The sequence below is a fragment of the Notolabrus celidotus genome, chromosome 18, assembly GCF_009762535.1.
Source record: "Notolabrus celidotus isolate fNotCel1 chromosome 18, fNotCel1.pri, whole genome shotgun sequence".
NCBI classification, from domain to species: Eukaryota; Metazoa; Chordata; class Actinopteri; order Labriformes; family Labridae; genus Notolabrus; species Notolabrus celidotus.
Genome location: NC_048289.1, coordinates 27,035,953 through 27,058,872, shown reverse-complemented (window position 1 = coordinate 27,058,872; position 22,920 = coordinate 27,035,953). Strand labels below are relative to the sequence as shown.

The window sequence follows — 22,920 nt, the reverse complement described above, 5'->3', positions numbered from 1 at the left end:
AGCCGGGTCTTAACACAACTATGAGGAACTTTCTGATTGTGTGGATTTTGGCGCCCCCTATGGACAAAGTATGTAGTATGATGTTTCATTTAAAAATATGTACCTGGATGAGTTTATCCAATCCAGTTTTTCTTTGAGTAACCAGGACCAAAGTAAACTGGATTACCTGATTCAGGAGGCAATTTTCAGATTCACATGAATCCAGATTAAAACAGGCTCAGGGGTTTTGTCCACTCTTTTACACAGTTTATGAATTTCGAGGTGAAACTTACAGATCCAGGTCTTGGCTCTGGAACTTTCCCCGTGTACTCCCTCCACTTGGAGTCCTGCACCTCCATGAACGGCCCCTCGAAGGCCCTCTGCACATCAGAGAAGGCGTACTGGCAGATCGCAGACGCTTTGATGTTCTTCCTGAAAGGCAACCCGCCACCCCGAAGACACATCCAGAGGGACACACTCAGGATTAATGATTCAATGTTGGATAAACACTGAGGCTGTATTATCTGGGGAGCAACTGCCACCCAGATCAAATATCAAACACAATTCAGATCAGGCGAAAAAGTACCCGAGCTGCTCAGAGCCCCGCTCTTTACTCTGGAAACTGTGGGTGTGAACTGTGAAGGTGGTCAAATGAGCTCTTTACACTCACATAGTCCTCTCTGATCTTATCATTTTCTTGAATGGACATGTGTGAGTTGTGTCACTGACAGGTGTGTAATTTTCAGTCTTTATCTCAGGAAGCTGAGTATCTACAAGTATTTGTTTTGTAGATTTTTTAACAGCCCACTCACAGAGACCCACTCCCTGTGAGTCACGGACAAAGCAGCCTCATTTGTGGTTTTGGTGCAGCACCTGTGAAAGAAAACACTCTTTCTGGAAGTTGGGAACCAGGTGACCCTTAATCTGAAGCCCTGGAGGCGAGATTAGTAATGGAGGGGAAACGTCTGCATCACATTCTTGAGTCCATTGTGTGACCACCTCAGTCTTCAAAAAGCATTCAGGTGAGAGAAATGAGATCCAAGTGAAACCAGAGTCTGTCTTCAAAAGTGGTGAGTAGTACAGCTCGGGGGCTTAGTCACTCTTGCACGCTTGAGTCTAACACACGCTGACGACTGAAACTCCTACAGGTGTTTCTTTTTTTAAGATATCCAGCATGTAGAGGGAGAAAGAATGGAGAGAAAGGAAGGGCTTTCTGCAGAGAATGGCGAGACTAGGAGAGAATTAGCGGACATGATATAAGAATAGAAAAAGAAAGAGAGACATACATGGTGTTACTGTCCTGTTGCAGTGTTATCCTCTCCATCACAATCCAAACACCCTTGGGATATTTCATGCAGCATGACTCTGCATATCAGCATAAACACACACTCACATTGCTGCCAGATATTCCACCGGCAGCCATCGTCCTCTGACACTGTCACTCTGTCAGCTCTCACTGCAGCCCCGTTCAGATAACAACTTCTGGATTTCTCCTGTTATCAATTCATCTGTTGATTATCTTCAATCTATTATTTTGTCTCTAAAACATCAGGAAATAAAGGAAAAATGTGCCCATGACTTTTGCAAACAGCTTCTGTTGTTAAAGTCAAATTCAAAGCGACACAAATCGGAGAAAATCTGCTCAAGTTGGTCGACTGGGGAATATAGAGGCTGGATATTTCTGCCTAATTTAATGGGACAAGACTAATAAGTTTGCTGGACCAGAGATCAAATGCACAATGTTTATTTTTTGCGGCATGTTTGCCTTTAGCGATTGGACAGCTGAAGAGAGACAGTGATGGATGAAATGCACCAAAGGTTGTGGCTGGGAGTTGATCCCTCAACCACTGTGACAAGGACTTTGGATCGTGAATATAAAGGATTTAGACCAGGAGGCAGACCCCCTCTCTACTTTTGAGAGTAGGCTTAAAACTTTCCTTTTTGATAAAGCTTAAATTTAAGGCTGTCTCAGGTTTGGACCAGCTCTTAGTTATGCTGCTATAGGCTTAGATTGCCAGGGGGAGCTGACACACTGGGATTATATATTTCCCTCTCTCTGCTAACTCTCCCTGTCCCATTAAAGTTACTAACCATATACCTTTCTGGAGTCCCTGAGCTCCCTTATCCCGTAGGTTCCTGCAGCTGTGGACGTGCCAGACTCCAGCTGCTACAACTACTACTATCCGTCTCACCACTATCATCTCTCTCTCTCTCTTCATCTCCCTCTATCCCTCTCTCCAACTCGGTCTCAGCAGATGTGTGTCTAACATGAGTCTGGTCCTGCTGGAGGTTTCTGCCTGTTAAAGGAAGTTTGTCCTTGCCACTGTAACTTGCTAAATGCTGCAAAGTGCTCTGCTCATGGTGGATTAAGATGAGATCAGACTGAGTCCTGTCTGTAAGATGGGACTGGGTCTTATCCTGTCTTGATGTTGGGTCTTTGTTAATAATATAACATAGAGTACGGTCTAGACCTAGCTCTGTTTGGAAAGAGTCTGAGGATAAAGTTTGTTGTGATTTGGCGCTACATAAATAAAGATTGATTTTTAGACATCAATTGCATCCCATTGACCGATTATTCAGAGGTTAAAAAAGGTTAAATCCAGTTAATGTGCCTGAGAATGGGACAGACTTCAGGTCATGGTGATTTTTACCTTTGACCTTTAACCACTAAAATCTACTGAGTCGATCCTGACATCCAATCAGATGTATCAACCATATTTTGATAAACCTCAACCAAGAAATCCCTGAGATATTTAAAAAGAAAGGGGGCGGAAAAGTGATGGGAGCAAAGCCAGAGTTCTCTCTCCAGAATATTATTATGTAACGGAATAACTGACCTTTTAGCTCGGAAGTGAAATATGTCATAAATTCATCATTTCATGCTGTTAGACGGTTGCTGGGGTTATGGTGAAAAACGCTCTTCAAAAGATCACAGTGACCTTTGGAATCTTCTCCACCAAAATACAATCAGTTTATCCTCAAGTTCAACTCATGGACTGTATAACAAGATGGACGACCTAATAACTCCTTAAAGGTGAAGCCAAACCCTTCTGACTGGCTGCAGGGTCAGTCATGAAGCCTGAATCCTTCATGTCAACAGACGGGACATGGATCAAAGTACAAAATCAGAGAGCGCGCCAAACAAAGCATTCTCATACATGGTTTCTGTCATTAAGATTATTGTCTTCATACTGATTTAGGCCTTAATGCTAATTTTTTGGGGGAAGTTTGATTGAAAGTGTAGCTTATTTGACTCTAGCTTTGTTTACAAATGAGACTCCTGCAGTGCTGAGTGCACCAGGTTACCAGAGTAGAGGACAAGACATAAGTCTTCATTGACCTATCCTTAACTGTGATTGTCTGCTTCAAACGGACTCAAGAATCATTTCTGATGTGGACTGTATTAGGGGTGCAATGACTATTTGATGTAGTCGACAGAAAGCAACAACAACATCTTGCATTCCTACTATCTTTGCAAAGAGGGGCCCATGTGACACAGCGGACAGGAAGCTGGTAAACAAAAGATAGTAGAATAAGCTACTGAGGAATGAGACATCTCACATCAATACTCTCTCTGCTGAGTGTGGGATATGCAGGTATACAAAACATAGTAACATGGCAAGGACCAATGCAACACCATCACATTGTTACATTTCTCAAGTCTGGGAGTGTTTGACTGTAGAGAAAAAGAGCTGCCTGCAAGATGAACTTGCTTTTCATGGAAGCACGTCAGTAATCGGCAAGCGTTTGAGGAAGAAGACATGATGATATTAAAATTAATGGTCCAAAGTTTCATCTCCTTTTCTTCCTCCTCTCCTTCCACGAAATGTTTGCCCCTTACACATTCAAACTAAATCATTTGTCTTGCATGAATTAAGAGTTTGAGAGTTTGACTGCTCGACTACCAAAAAGTCATTACTTGCAGCCGTAGACTGTACAGACCTCAGGGATCTTTACTTATCTGCGAGTTGAATGTGTGCTTTGGTTTGAGGAAAGGGGCGGGACGTTAATACTGCTCTACTAGCTGATACCAGTTGCACAGACTTTGGCTTCTAAAGGACAAAACATCAGACCCCATCATGGAGGCATTTGAGCTTCCGTTTTGTACAGTGGGAGGAGGTGGAGACATGTCATCCATCTTTTTACATTCATAAGTCTAACTAAAAATTTGAAGGCAATGCAAGGCCTAAAAAGACCACAAGATAAAGAATTTGATGTTCCTCACCATTCAAGTCCAAAGATACCGTAGAAAACGCTGCTCTGAGCGTCTCGACCCTGCAGCACAAACACACTGCGCAGGATGTTGAGGTGCAGCTCGTATTCAGGGACCGAGCACACCATTCTGGCCTTGAGGAAGGTGGTCCACTTCCTCTGCAGGGTCCTCTGACCACCCCAGTCCGTCTGCACACAAAGAGAGGAGACAAAGAATGGATGAATGATTGAATAGAGTCAATAAAGCTGATGTAGTCTGGCATTAACACTTTCCTATGGCTCTCACAAAGAGATTACATCATTATATACACACGTATCTATAAAGAGAAGAAGAACTGAGACGTCCTGTGAAAGGAGAATTTAATGTTACTTTCTCTGAGTGCGTACTTAAGCACAACAAAAAAAACAGAGTAATTCAGCACACCTCATTTAAACGAGAGATAAAAAAAAGACAGACTTCTTTCCTCTTTGTTTGTCGAATTAATAAAGTGCTTCATCTTTCTTTATGTCTTTCGCAGACGTCTGTCGTCCATCAGAACGCTCCGCTCGCCTCGGCCTCCCACGCAAAAGGCAAAGAAGCTTAATTTGGCAGAACAGTGAGGTATGGAAATCAGAAGTGGCTGCTTCAGGAACACTTCCATCAATTATTCCAACCACATTTAAGAGAAAGATAAAGTGAGGGAGAGGACAGCAGACGAATGCACCCGCTCTCTGGGGAGTGAGAAAAGCAAGGTGAGGAAAGATGCCCCTGAGGAGATATCACAAGATTTCAACTAAACAAGTGTGAAGAAAAGAGATAAATACTTGGTTTTTATATTGTTAGGACCTAAGGGGCTGCACTCATGGATTACAGTTCACGTCAATCAAAGCACAGTCCGGGTCATCGGTCTGTCGTGACGCAAATCTTTTTTAAAAAAAGACTCCAGTGTTCAAACGCAGGGATATAAAGAAGTGCCTGTGGGGGAAATAGCTGCTGGAGGCAGATATTTAGCTGCTTTCTGAAGATAACAACACAAAAATGAGTCATTACCCGGCTGTGTAAAATACTTGATTCTGATTGGATGAAACCACATAACAGCAGTGATTCATTCTTAACGGCAAAAGTGACGCTATGCATTGACAACCTTATCTCACACATCATATCAAATCAAGCCGCAGAATGGAGTCCAGCACATTTCACCTCTGCCTGTTGACACTGTGGCAAAAATGTTAGAACGGAATGGAATGGAACAGGGCGGAATGTATCAAAACAGAACAGAATGGAATCGAATACATCAAAGCAGAATAGAATAGAATGTTAGAATAGAAAGCTTCCTACTGATCAGCAGAAAGGAGTACAGCACATTTCCCCTCTGCCTGTTGACACTGTGGCAAAAACGTTATAACTTAATGGGATAGAATGGAATGGAATGGAATGGAATGGAAAGGAAAGGAATGTATCAAAGCAGAATAGAATGTTAGAATAGAATGCTTCCTATTGTTCAAAACCAAATAACAACAGTGATTTATTCCAGAGAGCCGTTTAAGGGACGACCTGATCGCACACGTCATATCAAAACAATCGGCAGGAAGGAGTCCAGGACATTTTCCCCTCTGCCTGTTGACACTGTGGCAAAAACGTCATAACTTAATGGGGTAGAATGGAATGGAATGGAATGGAATGGAAAGGAATGTATCAAAGCAGAATAGAATGTTAGAATAGAATGCTTCCTATTGTTCAAAACCAAATAACAACAGTGATTTATTCCAGAGAGCCGTTTAAGGGACGACCTGATCGCACACGTCATATCAAATCAATCGGCAGGAAGGAGTCCAGGACATTTTACCCTCTGCCTGTTGACACTGTGGCAAAAACGTTAGAACTGAATGGAATAGAATGGGACAGAATGGATCAAAGCAGAATAGAATGTTAGAATAGAATGCTTCCTATTGATCAAAAACAAATAACAACAGTGATTTATTCCAGACAGCGATTTAAGGGACAACCTGATTGCACACGTCATATCAAATCAATCGGCAGGAAGGAGTCCAGGACATTTTCCACTCTGCCTGTTGACACTGTGGCAAAAACACTAGTACTGAATGGGATAAAGTATAAAGGAATGGAATAGAATGGAACAGAATGTATCAAAGCAGAACGGAATGGAATACATCAAAGCAGAATAGAATGTTAGAATAGAATGCTTCCTACTGATCCGCAGAAAAGAGTCCAGCACATTCCCCCTTTGCCTGTTGACACTGTGGCAAAAATGTTGGGATAGAATGGAATGGAATGTATCAAAACAGAATGGAATGGAATAGATCAAAGCAGAATAGAATGCTTCTTACAGATCAGCAGAAAGGAGTAAAAAGTCCTCTTTGTCCTTTCTTAATGCACCTGGGATTTTTGTGTGTGTGTTCTGTATTGTATTTATGCACATATATGTGAAGATATGTGTATGAATGTTTATAAATGTATGTCTAAAGTTGTTGAAAATCAATAAAAACAATGTTGGGGGGAAAAAAAAGGAAGGAGTACAGCACCTTTCCCCCTCTGCCTGTTGACACTGTGGCAAAAGTGTTAGTGTCAACTCAGTCTGGTCTTAAGAGTGGAGAACTACAGTAATGAGAGTTAGCAGGCACAGATGTAAGAGCAGCCTGAGGAGCTACTGGACCCCAACCATTTCTGATAGTGAGCAAGATTTAGTCCTGCAACCCAAGTAACAGCATCAGAGACGATGAATGTATCCTTGAGTTGTTGATTGCAACAAAGGAACTTAACTGTAAGCGATGATGAGAGCAACAGTGTTGAAAAGCAGGACATTTTTTTCAGGTGAGTCAACTTCAAAGCTCTGAGAAGGAGAGCTGAATGAGGACAGAAATGCCAACATGAATAGTCCTGCAGAGGTCCCGTTCACCTTTTCTAACGTTACCTTCACTTTAAATGTTCAGTTTTGTTTATTCATAAAAAAGCAGTATAACTTGACTATGAAATAAAATGTTCAGTTTAATGTTTATTCTTCTTAAAAGTAGGTTGATAAGAACCCGTTGCTGTTGAAGCTGTACCCACAGTAAAGGAGGGAGTATTTTTTAAGCTCAACATTTTTGAAATCAATAAAATAAATAATTGAACAGACTCCTACTCCTCACCCTCCTGCATAGATCTCGTTCCCTTGTATTTTACAGCCTTCTCTGTGAAAATAGGTCATGATTGTCATGGAAGTAGATCCAGTCTCGCTCAGAAGTGACAAACAGAAGAGGACAACCAGTCATGCGGCTTAAAAATGTCCGGTCTTCAGAGGTTTGAGGCCAGAGGCTGCTGCCAGGGCCTTTGCAATCTGTGGATCTGCCTCCAACCAGCTCGGCGTCTGGCTGTGCCGGGGACCAGCTCGACATCTGCATGTGCTGCCCTGGCCTAGTTCAGACTGAGTTATAACACTCTCCAGTGCTCCAATAACGCCACAGAGCTGGAGTACCAGACCTTGTTTCAACATGTGACTGTTTTGGCTGCAGAAGCAATCATGACATAATGAGCTGTGTGAAGACATGTGAAAGGTTGAGGAGGTTAAACGATTTTTTTTAAATGTCAATCTTTGCCTCATTTGGAGCATTTCACAGATTTTTCTCACTCTTCATGTCGAACTAATAAAGACAGGAGCGTTTTAATAAACCATAAAACACTGGGATTGACTTATTTTAAGTTTACGTGTCTGTTAAGTCTGAAAATTCCCCTCGCAGAGTGCCTGGGGCAAGAGACATAAAAATGAAACACTTTTTAAACCAAACTACCTCAAACCAGCAGTCTGCATGGAAAATAATGGAAATCTTTTTAAGTGCTGGAGGGCATGAATCCCCAGTACCAATGATGCTCAATAATTAAGGCCTCAAAAATCTTGATAGCTTTCAAATCAACATGTTTTGCAGCATCTGAGTGAAAAGACAACTATCTTACACTTTGATATCCACAACTCTCTGCTGTTTTTCCTGCAGTGATGAAGATCTTCATCTTGCATGCTAGATGCCAAATATTGCACAAGCTTTGTAATTTTTTCATAAAGCTCTAGTCAAATTTAAATAAACGGGTTATCATCATTTATTTAAGAACATGAAAGAGATGAAGCCAGAAATGTTGCAAAAAAGAGGAAATATTCAGCTTTCAGTGTGTGTTCATCATTTTTGACAGTCAAACTCTAAACTGAGGATTGAAAGTGGATACCTTGGCTATAACTCAACCTGTAGCTCAATTTTTTTAATGTCTCTTCTTCACTCAAGCTTTATGAATGCTTATCACATTCCCACAAAAGGTTATATAAACCTGCAGGGTGTGAAATCGTGACTTAAGATTTTCCCAGGCTCTTTTTTTCTTCCTATAGAAACGCTGCTGTAATGGTTTCAGGACAACAGATATCTAAAGCTTTACTGTCCATGCATGAAAACATGTAAATCTGTATTTAAAAATGCATGGAGGAGAATGTGCACATTACAAGACGTACACTACTTAACAAGGTCTATAACTGTATCAGCAACTGTAATTGCAGCATCATGAATGGCAGAGAGAAACCACAGGAAGAGAGACAGAGAGAGACAGAGACCTCCAGGAATGCTCTCCGGACCGGGGATGCTGACTGTGAGTGAAATGAGCTGAGAAAAAAAAAGAAGAGAAGGAGGAGGAGGAGGAGAGGAAGAGGGTGATATGGCCATAACGAGAGGAGGAAGGTTTGCCATTGGAGGTGGAGGTTGTTGGACATGGAGTTTGCCTGGCAACAGTGGCACAGAAAGTGAGATTAGAGGCTGCCAAGTGCTGCTTCTTCATTCAGTACAAATTACCGTTAGAGGAGAGCGGGAACAGGAAGACTTTCTAAATCCATTAACACTTCACTGTGTAAATCATGATGAAGACGTTTTAGGCATCTCTTCTTCTACCTCATTTTAACAATTTGTGTGTATAACTCTGCATGCAGCAGAAGTGTGTCAGCTCTGTTGTTTTATAACTCAACTTTATTTATATAGCAGCTTTCATGCACACAAGCATGATGCCTGAAGTGCTTCGTGAAAGAACAGAGAGACGGAAAGCAACAGAAATGGGTAAAATAATAACAGACAAAATCATAAATAAGATATCTAAAAATCTAGTAAAATCAGATAAGATCAAATAAGATAAATAAATGTTGCTAAAACAATGATTATAATAACGCAGTCCAGGGATAAAAATAAATACTCCAAATTAAAAGCTAGATTAGAAATGTAAGTCTTTAGGTTCCTTTTAAAAACAAACACAAAGCTCGCCGTTTTGATGTCCAGAGATAGTGAGTTCCCCAGTTTAGGGGCTTGAAAACAGAAAGCTCTCTGGCCGGTCTTTGTGTGTGACACATGAGGAACATTTAAAGTTTAGAGTTGAATCTCTATTAAACCGTTAAAGCCTCTTAAATTTGGCTGTTTGGGCGTGGCAGATCACATTTTGATTGACATTTATTTGGCTCCGCCCACAGCAATGGCACATTTGATAGTCAGAGTCCTGCACATGGAGATCAGATTGTACAAAAACAATTAGCAAGTGGGTAAATAGATATCAAATGAATACACTGAAAAGACTCAGTGATTTCTCTCTAATAGCTGATATTACACACAAGTCATTATTTACTACTGAGGCCGGCTACTCAATGGGCTGTCTATTCATATTTTATGTGACTTTTGCTACAGCTGTGTAATTATAAGCTATTTTATTATCATTTCTGCCTTTATAAATAGGACAGCTGCAGAAAGCAGGGGATGACGTGCAGCAAAGGGCTGTCACTGGGAGTCAAACCAGCGACCACTGTGACGAGGATTATAGCTTTTTGTTAACGGGGTGCCTCAACCACGAGACCAAACAGGTGCCCTACATGTGGGATGGGTTTGTTTTCCCTGAGCTGAGGCTCACAGGCTTTGTGTGTCTAATCAAACCAGCTCCCCACAAGGTTTATATGCTACAGTGCAAAAACACATCATTTTCTTTCAATGAATGATCACAATATAATAAGAAAAACAGCAGTCTAGCCATACAAAGAGGCTATAGTCTTCGTCGCAGCTGTCACAGGTTCGATTCCAGGCCTCAACCATGTGTTGTATGTCTTCTTTCACCCTCTACTCCTCATATTTCAAGAATCAAGAAAGCTTTATTGCCAAGTGAGCTCACACACACAAGGAATTTGACCTGGTGATTGGAACACCGGTAGTTAACAAGACGGTAAGGACAATAAATGTAGAAACCTAAAATCTAAGTAAAAAAATTCTAAATAAAAATATCTCAATAAAATAAAAAAAATACAAATACAAAAATTGAAATAATTCTAAATAAATGTCCTATCCAATGAAGGTGAAAATGCCCCAAAAAATAATAAAAAGTGGCGTTGTTAGCCTGGTGCACTGCACTAGGTTTCCCAGAATGCTTTGCAAAGTAAATTGGCTGCTTGCAATGGCAACAAAATCCTTTGCTGCACTCTGGGATGCCCAGCACAGCACACACAGATGCAGGTCTTTACATGCATTTGCAGATCTGTGTACAAATCTGTGTGCACATTTCTGGATTTATTTGTGCATTTGCAAATTGTTTACCTACAATATTGTCTCTGTAAGTGTGACCCTAAAGAGTTATTTGAGTTGTAAAAGTCATACTTCGAGAAGGAGGAAAAGCCATGACATTAAAAATGATAACTAGGTATTCCAAAGTTTTTGTTTGCATCACTTTGTGTACAGTTGCTCCTACCTTCTTTTTCCTCTTAAATTTTTCATTAAAGTTAACTCCACCTGCCGATGCTGAACACCCGTCAGCAGAAAAACAATCCAAATAATCTGCTCTGAACTCCTGCAGCTTAAAACACACAATTGCGGCAGGTACTCAACACCCGCTGTGATAAATAGTCATTCAGAGCCATCAACAGACTATCCACAAACATCGCTCCTGCTGGTTGTAAACAGAGGAAGAGCTCTCATATGACTTTTCCTGTTATTGGTTTTCAGAGTTATTGTCAACATAAACATTAACGCATAACCTCACAACCATTCAGGAAAGTTTACAGACACTTACACTAAGATATAATAGATGTTTGTTTTTGAATGTGATTGTGGTTAACAGTATTTGTTCTGACCTTGCAGACTCGGGCGATCCTGGACACCTTGGTCTGGCTTGGGTAAGCGATCTGCTCCTGACTCTTCTCCGTGAAGAAGAAGTAAATCTTGTCATCGTCGCCGATAGAGCTGTTGATGCTCTCCTTCAGCAGCACCGAGCCCACAAAGTCTGCCTCTGTACACACACACACACACACACAGATCCACATGCCTTAACACAGACCTTTCATCAGCCGAGGAAGCGTCTCCTAGGAAACTAAGGATGGAGCTTTTAAGTATGATTGCATTGCCACAATAAGCCAGTTAGAGCTGCAGTGCACTGTTTGATGTGATTTTCATTCAGCAGGTCAGTCAGATTTTATTGTAACAGCAAAACATGTGATGGGATTAAAATGTGTAAAATGACGAGGTTAGGTCCATTTGGAGGTTTACTCTAAATTAAATTACATGCATTACTGCCTGCTGTGGTGTTTTCTCATTACTTGATGTGTGTGAGGATCATCTCCCTTCATATTTACCCAGAAGCCAGCGAGTTGGGGCTTCCTCCGTCCTGAGCGTGGGGAAGGGGAAGTTCCTGCGCACGTCTGGAGAGCTGCGAAACTCGTACTGAGACGCCGTGAACATCTCCCCGTCTGAAACAGATCAGTCATGTTAGCTCAGGATAAATAAAGGAAGACATCAATGAGGACATCAGAGTTAAATCAGATGTAAATGAAAACAGTGTAATGCAGAGTAAGCAGGCAGACTGTGACCTGTCACCCCATGTATTTATAAAGTTTGGAAGAGGTGATTACACATTGATCCAGGTGTGCTAAACTATGCGTAGTGTCTCAGTGGAGCCTCTATCTTCATTTAATTGATTTATAGACGAGACGTTCTGATATCTTAAACTCTTAAAGGGGACATATCACGCTTTTTTCATCAATATACATTGGTCTAAGAGGTCCCCAAAATATGTCTTTAAAGTTTATGCTCAAAAAAACACTTTGAAATCAGATTTTGGCATGCCTGAAAAGTCCTCTTCTTCATTCCTCCTCAGAACACTCTGTTTTCCCTCTGACCACGCCCCCTCCGGAAGTGGATGTGCCTCGGCTCTCCAGCACGTTGATCTAATGTTTACATGTTGGCTGAATATACACGGCTGCTCAGAGATCGCGTTACTCCAACCCTCTGAATCTGATCCAGAATCTGATCCTGACGGAGAGGCGCCTGTAGCAGGACCTTTCTAAACGATTGGTCATAGATTTAGTGTTTCTTGTTGTTTTATTTATCAGTATGTAGACGTGTGTCTTGGTACACAGCTACGAACATGTAGCTATGTGGCTATGCTAACTAGCGCTAGCACTTATCCATGATAAATAAAAATCATCCACTAGATCTTCAAATCTGCAGACGTGGGGAGTAAAACCGACCTCTACCAGAAAGGCAGCAGGACCTTTTATGAAGGATTGGTCACAGATTTTGTGTTTCTTGTTGTTTTATTTGTCAGTATGTCGACGTGTGTCTTGGTACACAGCTACAGCTACAGCTACAGCTACAGCTACAGCTACAGCTACAGCTACAGCTACAGCTACAGCTACAGCTACAGCTACAGCTACGAACATATAGCTATGTGGCTATGCTAATTAGCGCTAGCACTTATCCATGACAAATAAAAATCATCCACTATATCTTCAAATCTGCAGACGTAGGGAGTAAAACCGACCTTTGTGTTTATTAGCCTACAACTAGCATGCCTCCCTCCTAAGCTCCTTGTTAGCACACATTTGTGCAGGTAATGAAAAACGGGGGAGGGATTCAGTGTTATTTTATACAGTCTATGGGCTGAACAAGCTCCGAGCTCTGACTCCGTGACAGACCGGATATTGTTGTTACGTAACAAAAACACGGAATTCTGAAACGGCTCGTTTCACACACATTTACAGAAAAGTGTAGAAATCAGAACAGGGGCAGAATGGATTTTTTTCATTCTCGGGGGGTTTGTAGACAGGGACACATATTTCAGGCAGAGAACCATTAAAAAGTCAATTTTGCATGATATGTCACCTTTAACTCAACATTAAACCGTGTATTTGTATGTCAATGAAAGACGTTTCAAAGTAAGCAAAAGCTTCGTTCGTCTAAGTGAGGTGAAAAAAAATCCATTAACCTTTCAAAATGAAATTACAAAATGCTTCATAATATCAGAGAACCAGGAGCAGAGGGTGACATCATCTGATAAAGTCAATGTCACATTTTCACTTTAATATACGAAATGTTAAATGGATGTTAATTTTATTATATGAAGGCAGTCCTCGTAAAATCAGAGGGTTTCGGTATTGAGTAAATTATAAAAATTATAAACTTATTATTGCATCTCAGACTTCTAGAGCTTTATGTGAACTTCAGCTTTGGACAGGTTACGCTTCTCATCCAGTTCTTAAAAGAGGAGTGATAACAGTAGAGTGTGACATCCTCAATCCACACGAGTAAGAGCTAATTAAGTACTTTTAAATATCTGCAAATCTCCTCCTAAAGGGATAGTTTCTTTTTGTAAAAATGTAAGAAGTTTGTCTTCCCTCTGACTGATACCTGCCACTAATATCAAATCACATAGCAGTCAAATATCACATCTGTGTTCAAACAATTGGCTTCAAAACTCAAAATATACCCATCTTTATGCTCTATTTTGCACTTAGTGTTAATTTAAGTTAATGTTAATGGTATTATCTGCTTAATGTCGGCATGTCAGTAGAGGCAGATGTCTGTCTAACATGAATCTGGTTCTGCTCAAGGTTTCTGCCTGTTAAAAGGAAGTTTTTTCCTCACGGCTGTAACTAGCCAAATACTGCGAGGTGCAATGCTCATGGTGGATTAACGTGGGGTAAGACCATAGACTGTATAAAATATGGACGTAGTATCCGTGACGTCACCCATCTGCTTCTGAAGCGCTGTTTTGAGGCCAATCGGCGGTGGCGGCCATATTGCTGCTGTCGAGCGATTGTGAGGTAAAGAGGCGGAGTTTGAGCCTCCTCGCCAACAGCTACAGTGTTCCTGCCTGTCAATCAAGTCAGCTGTGCCTCTCATTGGAAGACTTGTAATCTTAATATCTTTGACATTGCAGCGTTAGAAAAAAATTCACACTCCACAGTGTGTGCCGATCAAGAAATTAGCTATACAGGCGACACTCGTCTTTTGTACCAGGCTGTAAACACGTTTATTTCTGCTGTAAAGATCGGCTTATTTGAATTGGTGTGTATGTGGTTTCTGGTACTTCTGGAGCCAGCCTCAAGCGGATCCTTGATGAACTGCAGTTTTTAGCACTTCCTCATTAGACTCATATTTTTAGACTGGAGGTTGCAGCTTGGTCCAGAAGCATACAGAATAGATAAGAAGCTAAAAAATAGGCTCTATAAATAAATAAATACATAAATAAATACATGTATACATAACCTAAAAGCCTCCAGTAAGTAAATATAAAAATGTAGTTTAAAAACCAGCCAAAAAGTGCAGTAATGTGTGCATTCAGTCACTGTAATGTCTAACATGATTCATTTTTGCCACTAAAAATGCTGTTTTAACTTTAAATATCACCTGGTGTTGCTCTGTATTCTCTGTCTATATATATATTTTTTTAATTGGTACTTGATTTTTAGTGTCTGTCTATTTATGTTTGTACAGGGAGTACGCAAAAATACTGGAGTCAAATTATTTGTATTCTTGAGATACATTGTGATTAAAGTTCTTTCTGATTCTGATTTCTGTCTCCACTGTTTGCTGATCATTTTTGAAGGAGTAACTTATCATGATTTATCAGATGTTCCACTTTTATATGGTTCCAAACTTGAAACACTGCTAAAAGACATTAAAACAGTGACCTAGCTTCCTACTCTCTTGTGATGTCAGGGGAAAACAGCAGCTATCATGGAGCCTTTTGCAGCAGAGACCTACTTCCCATGCTTATATGCAGCTTTATTTAGATTAACATGTTGCATACATTACAAATGTGGCAAACATACCTACTAGAAGGCCTGTGTATCCCTTTGCTGGGTCGTATGGACACCTGTCTCTGCCCTCCTCAAAGCCCGAGGAGAAGCTGAACCGCTCTGCGTCCTTACAAAGAGAGCAAAAGAAGCACACTCCATCACTCCATCAGAATTCAACACCAGTTATGAATTTGCTGCAGTAAAATCACACCAGCTCTCTTACTATATAAGCACAAAGAGGTTTGAAGGCGTTTGTTCCACAGGTGTACAAGTGAGTCTCATTGTATCGCTGGAGGAAGCGGATGTGATTGTAACACTCTGTCTGTGGAGAGAACGACAAAGAGAGTAGGTTATTTCTGGCTCCACAATAGAGAAGCTGGAGGGAACACAGGCCAGTCAATACACTTCAGGAACCATTTCATGCCAGTATTTAATGAATAAGTGTGATTTTCTTTTGGATATCGGGATAAGAAAAACCATTTCAAAGGGATTATACATGCTGTTTCATTTCAAAAGCAATCTGAGCATAAAGAAAGCAAGTTTTTCAATTATTTCCTCAATTTGACGTCAACACATGAAGAAAAAGAGGCTGATTAATAAAAACAACAACAAGGAAGAAATGCAGTTTTGTACCTTATTGTCTCGTCCTTTGTTGAGACACTGTTTCTTCTGCTCAGGGGAAGCGTCCCAGTCAATCTGCACACAATGGGGGGTTAATCATAATGACTACGTTAGCTCAATAAATACAGAGGAAAAATAGATTAAAGAGGAGAAAGATCTATGGAGAGAAAAGGAAGACAGAATGAAATGAGTGTTTGTATACGTGAAACTGACGGAGAGCAAAGGGAAGGATAGACTCTTAATTTCCTGGCTCCATCCCTGCGTGTTGACTCCGTTCAGTAACTCTTGAATAAACGCCTGGTGCATTTAATCCGATATCCATAAAAATTGGAGGGACACAATGGGATTTGTTCAATCTGCTCGAGGCTATTATTAGTTTGTCCTCCTTTAACGCTCGGGAAACGAGTGAAAACTTGTGAAATCCGGTTTGTTATTACTTCTTGGCACTCACTGTGAGGTTTGCAGGTGTGGAGATGTTGGAGGTGTTGAGAGCATGCAGAACTCCTCTTCCTCCCACGTACAGCAGCCCGGCCTCCTCCTCCAGAAGCAGCGTGCTGTAGTTCTGGGAAGAGCCGGTGAAACGGGTGCTACCCAACAGACCTGTGAAAACACAATACATGTTCAGGGGCGGGGTCAGACTTCTTTGATTGAGGTGGTCTGAAAGGGGTAAAGGGATAATTATTGCATTGAGTCACGGCTTGTCCTGAATTTATGAGACACACTCACTTTACAGATAAGTGGCGTCGTCCATTGTTGTCAATGGTTATTTCTATTTCATTTCTAATCCTACAAAATAAGATCTCCTACTTTTTTCAGACACATTTTAAGGGGGAAAGAATAAAAAAATCAATCAGACTTGATTTATAAAGCACTTTTCATACGTTGGTATTGCAACAAAGTGCCTTAAAAAATAATAATAATAGGAGTAAGAAAATGAAATAAATTAAAAAAACAAAATAAAGAAGAAGACTCCTCAACTAGATCAAAATGCTGAGAGGTCATCTGTAAAAATAATAAAATGATAGATTTAATTAATAACTAAATAAATAACTAAATAATCCACAATAAATTACATACATTTAAAAAAAATATGCACCTATAATAATTTCAAATAAAACAGTATATACTTGAAAACTGACTAAAATTTGAATAGATAAAAAAAATGAATAAAGTTAGATGGAGTAAGACTCAGTTAAAAGCTAGACTAAAGGGTGCAGACTTGGCCTAATGGTTAAGTTGCGCACCCATGTAGCAGGCGGCCCAGGCTTGAATCCAGCCTGTGGCCCCTCTCCTGCATGTCATTCCCCAACTCTCTCCCAGTTTCCCACTCTATCAAATGTCCTCTCCACTATTAATAAAGGTGTAAAAGCCCAAAAAATATGTAATATAAAAGCAACACTAAAAAGAGCGTCTCAAACACAACACACGCATCTGATTATCGTTCTACATCTACCAATAACTTCTTCTTCTTCTTTAGCTACTGACGCTCAAGTATCTGAAAGATGCTATATTCCTGTTTTTCATTTTGTAGCTTTAAAAGAAGGAGTCGTACCAATTCAATCTTCTGCTGCTTCATTCTTAAAGGATTCAAAAAGAAGATGTTTTTCCAAAGTCCTAATTAAAAACAAAATAAAATGTGATACATTGAAATACAAATAAAGCTACAAGCAGCCTGTTGCAACACAGCCCAGGTAGTTGATTTTAGCAGTAGCCTGTCTCTGACAAGGCAAACAGCCAATCATAGTTTAGGAGTTTTATCCACCGCTGCAAACACTGCTGAATCATGGTGGCAAGATTTCTTAGTGTAGGCCCACAAGTGAATACTGCTTTATTTTCTAGTCAAACTTTCAAAGTTTTGGAGACTCGTTCCTGTTTCAGCATGGCTAGAAATTAAAAACTTCTTACCCTGCACATTAGGTATGTGTAGTTGTTTTGCAAATCAATGATGAGCAGCAACAGCCACCTTGATCTTTTTTGACATCTCTTTATAGTTTCTCCATTGAAGATTTCTTCAGAAAGGTTAAAGAAATGTAATTCAAAAAGTACATTTTTGTTAAATAGCATGTGTTCAAGGTGTTTTTGTAAAAGGTAGTGACACTGAAGGTCAGAGGTTTTCTTTTTGTGCTTCTTTGAGTTTGACTTCATTTAAAATCTGTCTCTGAAAATCTGCTCATATGGACGCTGAGATTGGGCGTATTAGAGTCATTTTTTTAAGAAGTAAACACCAGATCGTGACTTTATGATTTCTTTACACTAAGATAACAAGATAATAATCATATTATCATGACAAAATAAATAGGATGATCCCTTTTTTTACTTCTAATGTGAATCAGAGATCAGCAGCACCGACCTGGCATTCATGAATGGCCTTTTAAAAAGCTGAAAATGTCTGATTTTTAGACCTCCTCTACAGTTTTCTTTTATGAAACCTCCTTAACAGTAATTTCTGTTTCATAAAGCCGAACAACCACATGAATCAGACACTCAGTTTCACTTTGGGCCTAATTATTTATAATGACCTCCAAAAAATCAGCTAATTTTTGTTGAACAGGTTTTAATTATCTCAACAAATGAACTTCTTTTTTCTTGAGAGGAGGACATTTTTTAAGACCACCTCATGAAAAAACAGGCTTTGTTGTCTGGAGATAAAGGGATAATTATCCTGATGTATGTGGACTGGAGAGGTAACAGATCAGGCTTTCATGCCCCATACTTTATAGAAGCAAAATATGAATTCATATGAGAACAAGTGGAATAATTTAGCTGATTTAATAGTACTTCATTTCATTCTGCACTCTACTTTTCAGGGCTCTTGTGCTGTGCTTGTTTAAAATTCATGTAAATGGATTCATTTCAGAAGCTTATCATGTTTTGTTGAATAAAAAGGTGTCTTTGTAGATGTTTACACTGTGCAAACTAGGGTTTTTAAATCAGTGTTGTTTTGGGATTAAAAACTAAACTGCAGAAGAAAAAAAAGCAGGGCCAGTTGCAGACTGTAAAACAGATTTGTATAAAAGCTTCAATCTTGATTTCACACTCACTGGAGACTCCACACAATCCAAATGAGCATGCTTGGCGTGACTGCACGAGGGTGAAACTCAGCAACACGTCAGGGAGACGGAGGGTCGCTGGAGTGTTTGCCGGGAATGAGGGGATGGGGGCACAGGGGAGGCGAAATTTTAGGGCATTCAGCAGGAGTCGTGGCCCAGTAATGCCAAATCGCATCAGCAGTGCTGCCACGGCATCATCACTGCTGCTGTATGCGTGTGTGTGTGTGTAAGCGTGTGTGTGTGTGAAAATGAGTGTGATAGAGGAGGGTCATACAGTAACTGGGCCAAATTAGGGTTAGCTATGCCACTCAAGAGCATGACATTAAAGAGAAACTGGATGTTTTTATGGTGGTTGATCTTTTTCCTGGATGCAGAAAATCAGATTATTGCTCCGTCTGAAACGATGAAAACTGAGGAGAATATGTGAACGCTTAGAGTCGGATGTAGCGCCTCAGAAATGGGGGCAGGTTGCTCTGCTGCTGTGAGACAATAAAAATGAGGGCAGTGTTTTTTCTGTGGGTCTGGAATATCAGTGCAGAAGTAGTGAGCTGTATTCGTTCTGAAGGGTATATTTAAAAGCATATTAACATCTTATCAAATGTGCAGGAACAACAAAAGGCATCATGAGTGTTGTGCTGAGGAATCTGACTCAGCAGAGAGCAGATTAAACAACACATCATTGCTTCCTCACTACTTTCTTTCCCTTCTGTTGTAAAACCGAAGGCAGCATGTGCCAGCTCGCAGTAATAAAGACGTCCTATATTTGTCCCTCACCGATCGATTCACTGTGGTGTAAGGGGCCACCATGCTTGTCCCTGTTAATCTGTTCTCCTGTTCATTCAGAGCGAGAAAGATCCAGGGCAGCGGAGAGGGCCGAGGGATCGCAGAGCTTCGAGAGCAGCCGGCAAAAGCAAGCTGAATTAGCGAGTTATTTCACAGTCTGTGGTTTCGTTAAAGTTAGTTTATAATTAGATCAGGGTCGGTCGTGAGTCTCAACAGAAACATATCATCACATGCTTCTGAAAATCTGTGGTGATATGAATTAGGTTCTTAAAGACCATAACAATGCAATAACAACAAAGCAATCAAAAGCTCTCACATCAGAAGAGCCAAACAAGACTCCAGAAGTTAGTGCAGGTTGACTCATACCTGTCTACTTGGCCGGGGAACCCTTAAAATCAGGAGCTACTGTATGTACAAAAAAATGTGCAATGAAAACAACACACTTTCTTTCTTCCACCTTACTAATGCAGAAAATCTAAATAATACATGTTCAGGGCGCCGGTGGCTTAGTGGTCTTAGCACACCTCATACAGAGGCTTCAATCCTCGTCACGGAGGTCACTGGTTCGAATCCCGGCCTCGACCATTTGCTGCATTCTCTACTACCCACATTTCCTGTCTGTCTTCAGCTGTCCTGTCCATAAAAAGTTGAAAATGCTGATAAATAAATAAATAAATACATAAATAAAGCATGTAGTAGAGATTTGCAGATTTAGTCAACTAAAGGGTCAAATGTGGTCAGAATTACCATCTGGTTTAACAATTAGGGGGGAGGGATTAGACGGAGTCCTGAGGAAATGCTATATTCAAATTCATGCTAGTTTTCCCTGACTACCAACCCTAGCTTTAATATTTTTATTATTGGAGGCCCTAGGGATGTTAACAATTAATCGAGTATCCATTCATTGGTTGTTAAGAACGTACTCGAACACGTTTTTTGTTTCGATTTTCTGTCGCGTGGATCAAACATCATGTGGTCTGATATTTCGTTCAGCCATCAGGGAGGTGTTTTAAGTTTAAAGCATGTTTCGATGGTCTGTTTATGACCTAGTTACGCTCCTGGCTGACACCTGACTGCGCACACATGCTTATTTTTCTCAATAAGAACAATAGGCAGAAAATTGGACTCTGTGAGACTGAAATATGTTTCTGTTCAGTTCCCTTGTTGCAGTAAATCCACATGCTGTAGTCTGAGCCTTCACTTTATATGACTGTATGTCCACAGAGATTATTTTTGAGTGTGTTTAACATTTTGTACGCCTCAATATGATCCGTAGCTATTCAATACCGTCAGTTATAAACATTTTGATTCAGGGGATAAAACGTAATTGGCGTTGTTTTCACATGGGAAATGTATATGTTTCTTTTAAATGATTAACCAATAATTGATCGTTTACATTTCCAAAGATCGATCACAGAGAATACTTAAAATTGACATCCCTAGTAGCCCCAAATGGTCGGCCTATGTTGTATCTGAGCTGTACTGCAGCCACCTGCCACTAGCTGGGGCTGCAGCTCTGGTTAAAGGCTACTGCCATATTGCTATAATGCTCTACTACCTGGATGTAAACGAGCACAGATGACACATGGCATCTCGTAGTGGTTTGTCAGTATTTTGATCTAGAAAATGGAGATTAAGTTGTTTGTAGGCTGTGTCATGTTACACTGGTGCATAACTATATGCCGAGCCTGTTTGTAACCAGCACAGGCATGTGGACGGTAATCTGCATGGAGGACCAAAGGTTGTAATGTTGATAGAAAAGCACTTTGGGATAAACTTCTGATAGATAATTTGATACTGGACTGTTTTTCTGTGATGTTTAAGATCATAGCAAAGAAGAACTGAGTTGAAATATTCATTCCTGCCCATCCAGAGACATTAGGCATGATTCGTCAGTGATGTTTCCTCTTTGTTTAAGAATTTAACTTGTGTTTTATGCCCATAGTTTCATTTTGGCCCGTTTTTGGTTAAAGTTAGTCTTTAAATTCTGTCAAACCAGACAAATAATCCTCCAAAAACGTAGCTGGACTGAATCCAAAACAAAGACAAGGAGACAAACACTCACACTGCTCTTGGCTTTGACTCACCTCTTCTATCTCCATCACAGCATTACTAATGTTTTCACTGCAATAACTCACAATGACCGTGATGATAATGAGGGTGACAGCGTGTCCCTCGGTGGGGGTTGATCTTGCGTAATGACAACATGATGAAAAGTGTTTCAGAGTTTCCCCAAACATCACATGGGAGGCATTTTCCTCCCCCACACGTCGACATGCTTGTCTGACTGTCACATGGACACGCTGGGTGATGACAGCGGCTCTCGACTCTCCAGGAGACCTGGCAGAGACTGAGTCAGGCCGTGGTCTCTCAGCACGCCCACCTTCCTTCCTGCCAGTCTTTTCTTACTGGTTCTATCACTGACAGCCAGACGACCACATCAGCTCTCTAACTGGTCAATTATTAAGTTATCATATATGCTCTTTCATGCCTGTCTGCCTGATTGTGTGAATGACAGTTAGGAAAAATGACACTGCAGAAACAACGCCTGTTAGATAAAAGCCAACAAAGTTACCAAACACCAACTGTACAATTTATAGTGCTGTGATGATGAAGAATTTGAACATGATCAATCTGCACAGCATTAACCTTAAGGGATTGGTGTGAAGTCTCAAAGCCAGTTGTGATCAATCCAGATCAACCCCAATTAATGGACCTTTACATCCCTAATGATAAGTAAATTTTTAAAGTTAATTCGGTTGGAGTTCCCTGAGCCTGATCAGATATGATCACCTCTGTATGTGTCACTTGAGGCTCAAATTATTTTGCGGGACAACATCCCTCCCTCCTCGCTTCTTCTCTCTAAACTAATGTTGTGTTTTGGCACAACATTAGTTTACAGCTTTCATTTACTCAGAGAAAATATTTTGAAACACACCATGCTGAGTTTATTACAGCTTCTCCAGACAAAGGTAGCAATTTTGAGTGTGCATCGGCTAAAGTCCTCGTTTGTTTGCACTCACCTCTCTGTGGAAGAACGGCTCTATGTGTAGACTCATGATGTACCTTAGTGGTGTTCATTACAAAGTTAACCGTACAGAACAGGGGCACATCTGCTAAAAACTGGTCTAGCATGCATTTTTCAGGGTTTTCATGTGAATGCAGATGTTTTGGGGTTTTTTTATATTTCTTTTAGACTCACAACACAAAACAACACTGCATCC

At 40.5% G+C, this 22,920-nt stretch overlaps 1 protein-coding gene across 1 annotated transcript in view; it reads right to left on the bottom strand.

Annotated features, from left to right (window-relative positions):
* The window catches only part of sema4gb (sema domain, immunoglobulin domain (Ig), transmembrane domain (TM) and short cytoplasmic domain, (semaphorin) 4Gb), a 55,642-nt gene that overhangs the window by 9,799 nt on the left and 22,923 nt on the right, over positions 1 to 22,920 (bottom strand). The window contains exons 3-10 of the mRNA XM_034707315.1: positions 16,315 to 16,463; positions 15,876 to 15,938; positions 15,466 to 15,564; positions 15,276 to 15,369; positions 11,796 to 11,909; positions 11,298 to 11,452; positions 4,205 to 4,380; positions 273 to 411 (exon numbers count right to left, since the gene is read on the bottom strand). Coding sequence (XP_034563206.1) covers positions 273 to 411; positions 4,205 to 4,380; positions 11,298 to 11,452; positions 11,796 to 11,909; positions 15,276 to 15,369; positions 15,466 to 15,564; positions 15,876 to 15,938; positions 16,315 to 16,463 — 989 coding nt within the window. The remainder of the gene's footprint in view (positions 1 to 272; positions 412 to 4,204; positions 4,381 to 11,297; positions 11,453 to 11,795; positions 11,910 to 15,275; positions 15,370 to 15,465; positions 15,565 to 15,875; positions 15,939 to 16,314; positions 16,464 to 22,920) is intronic.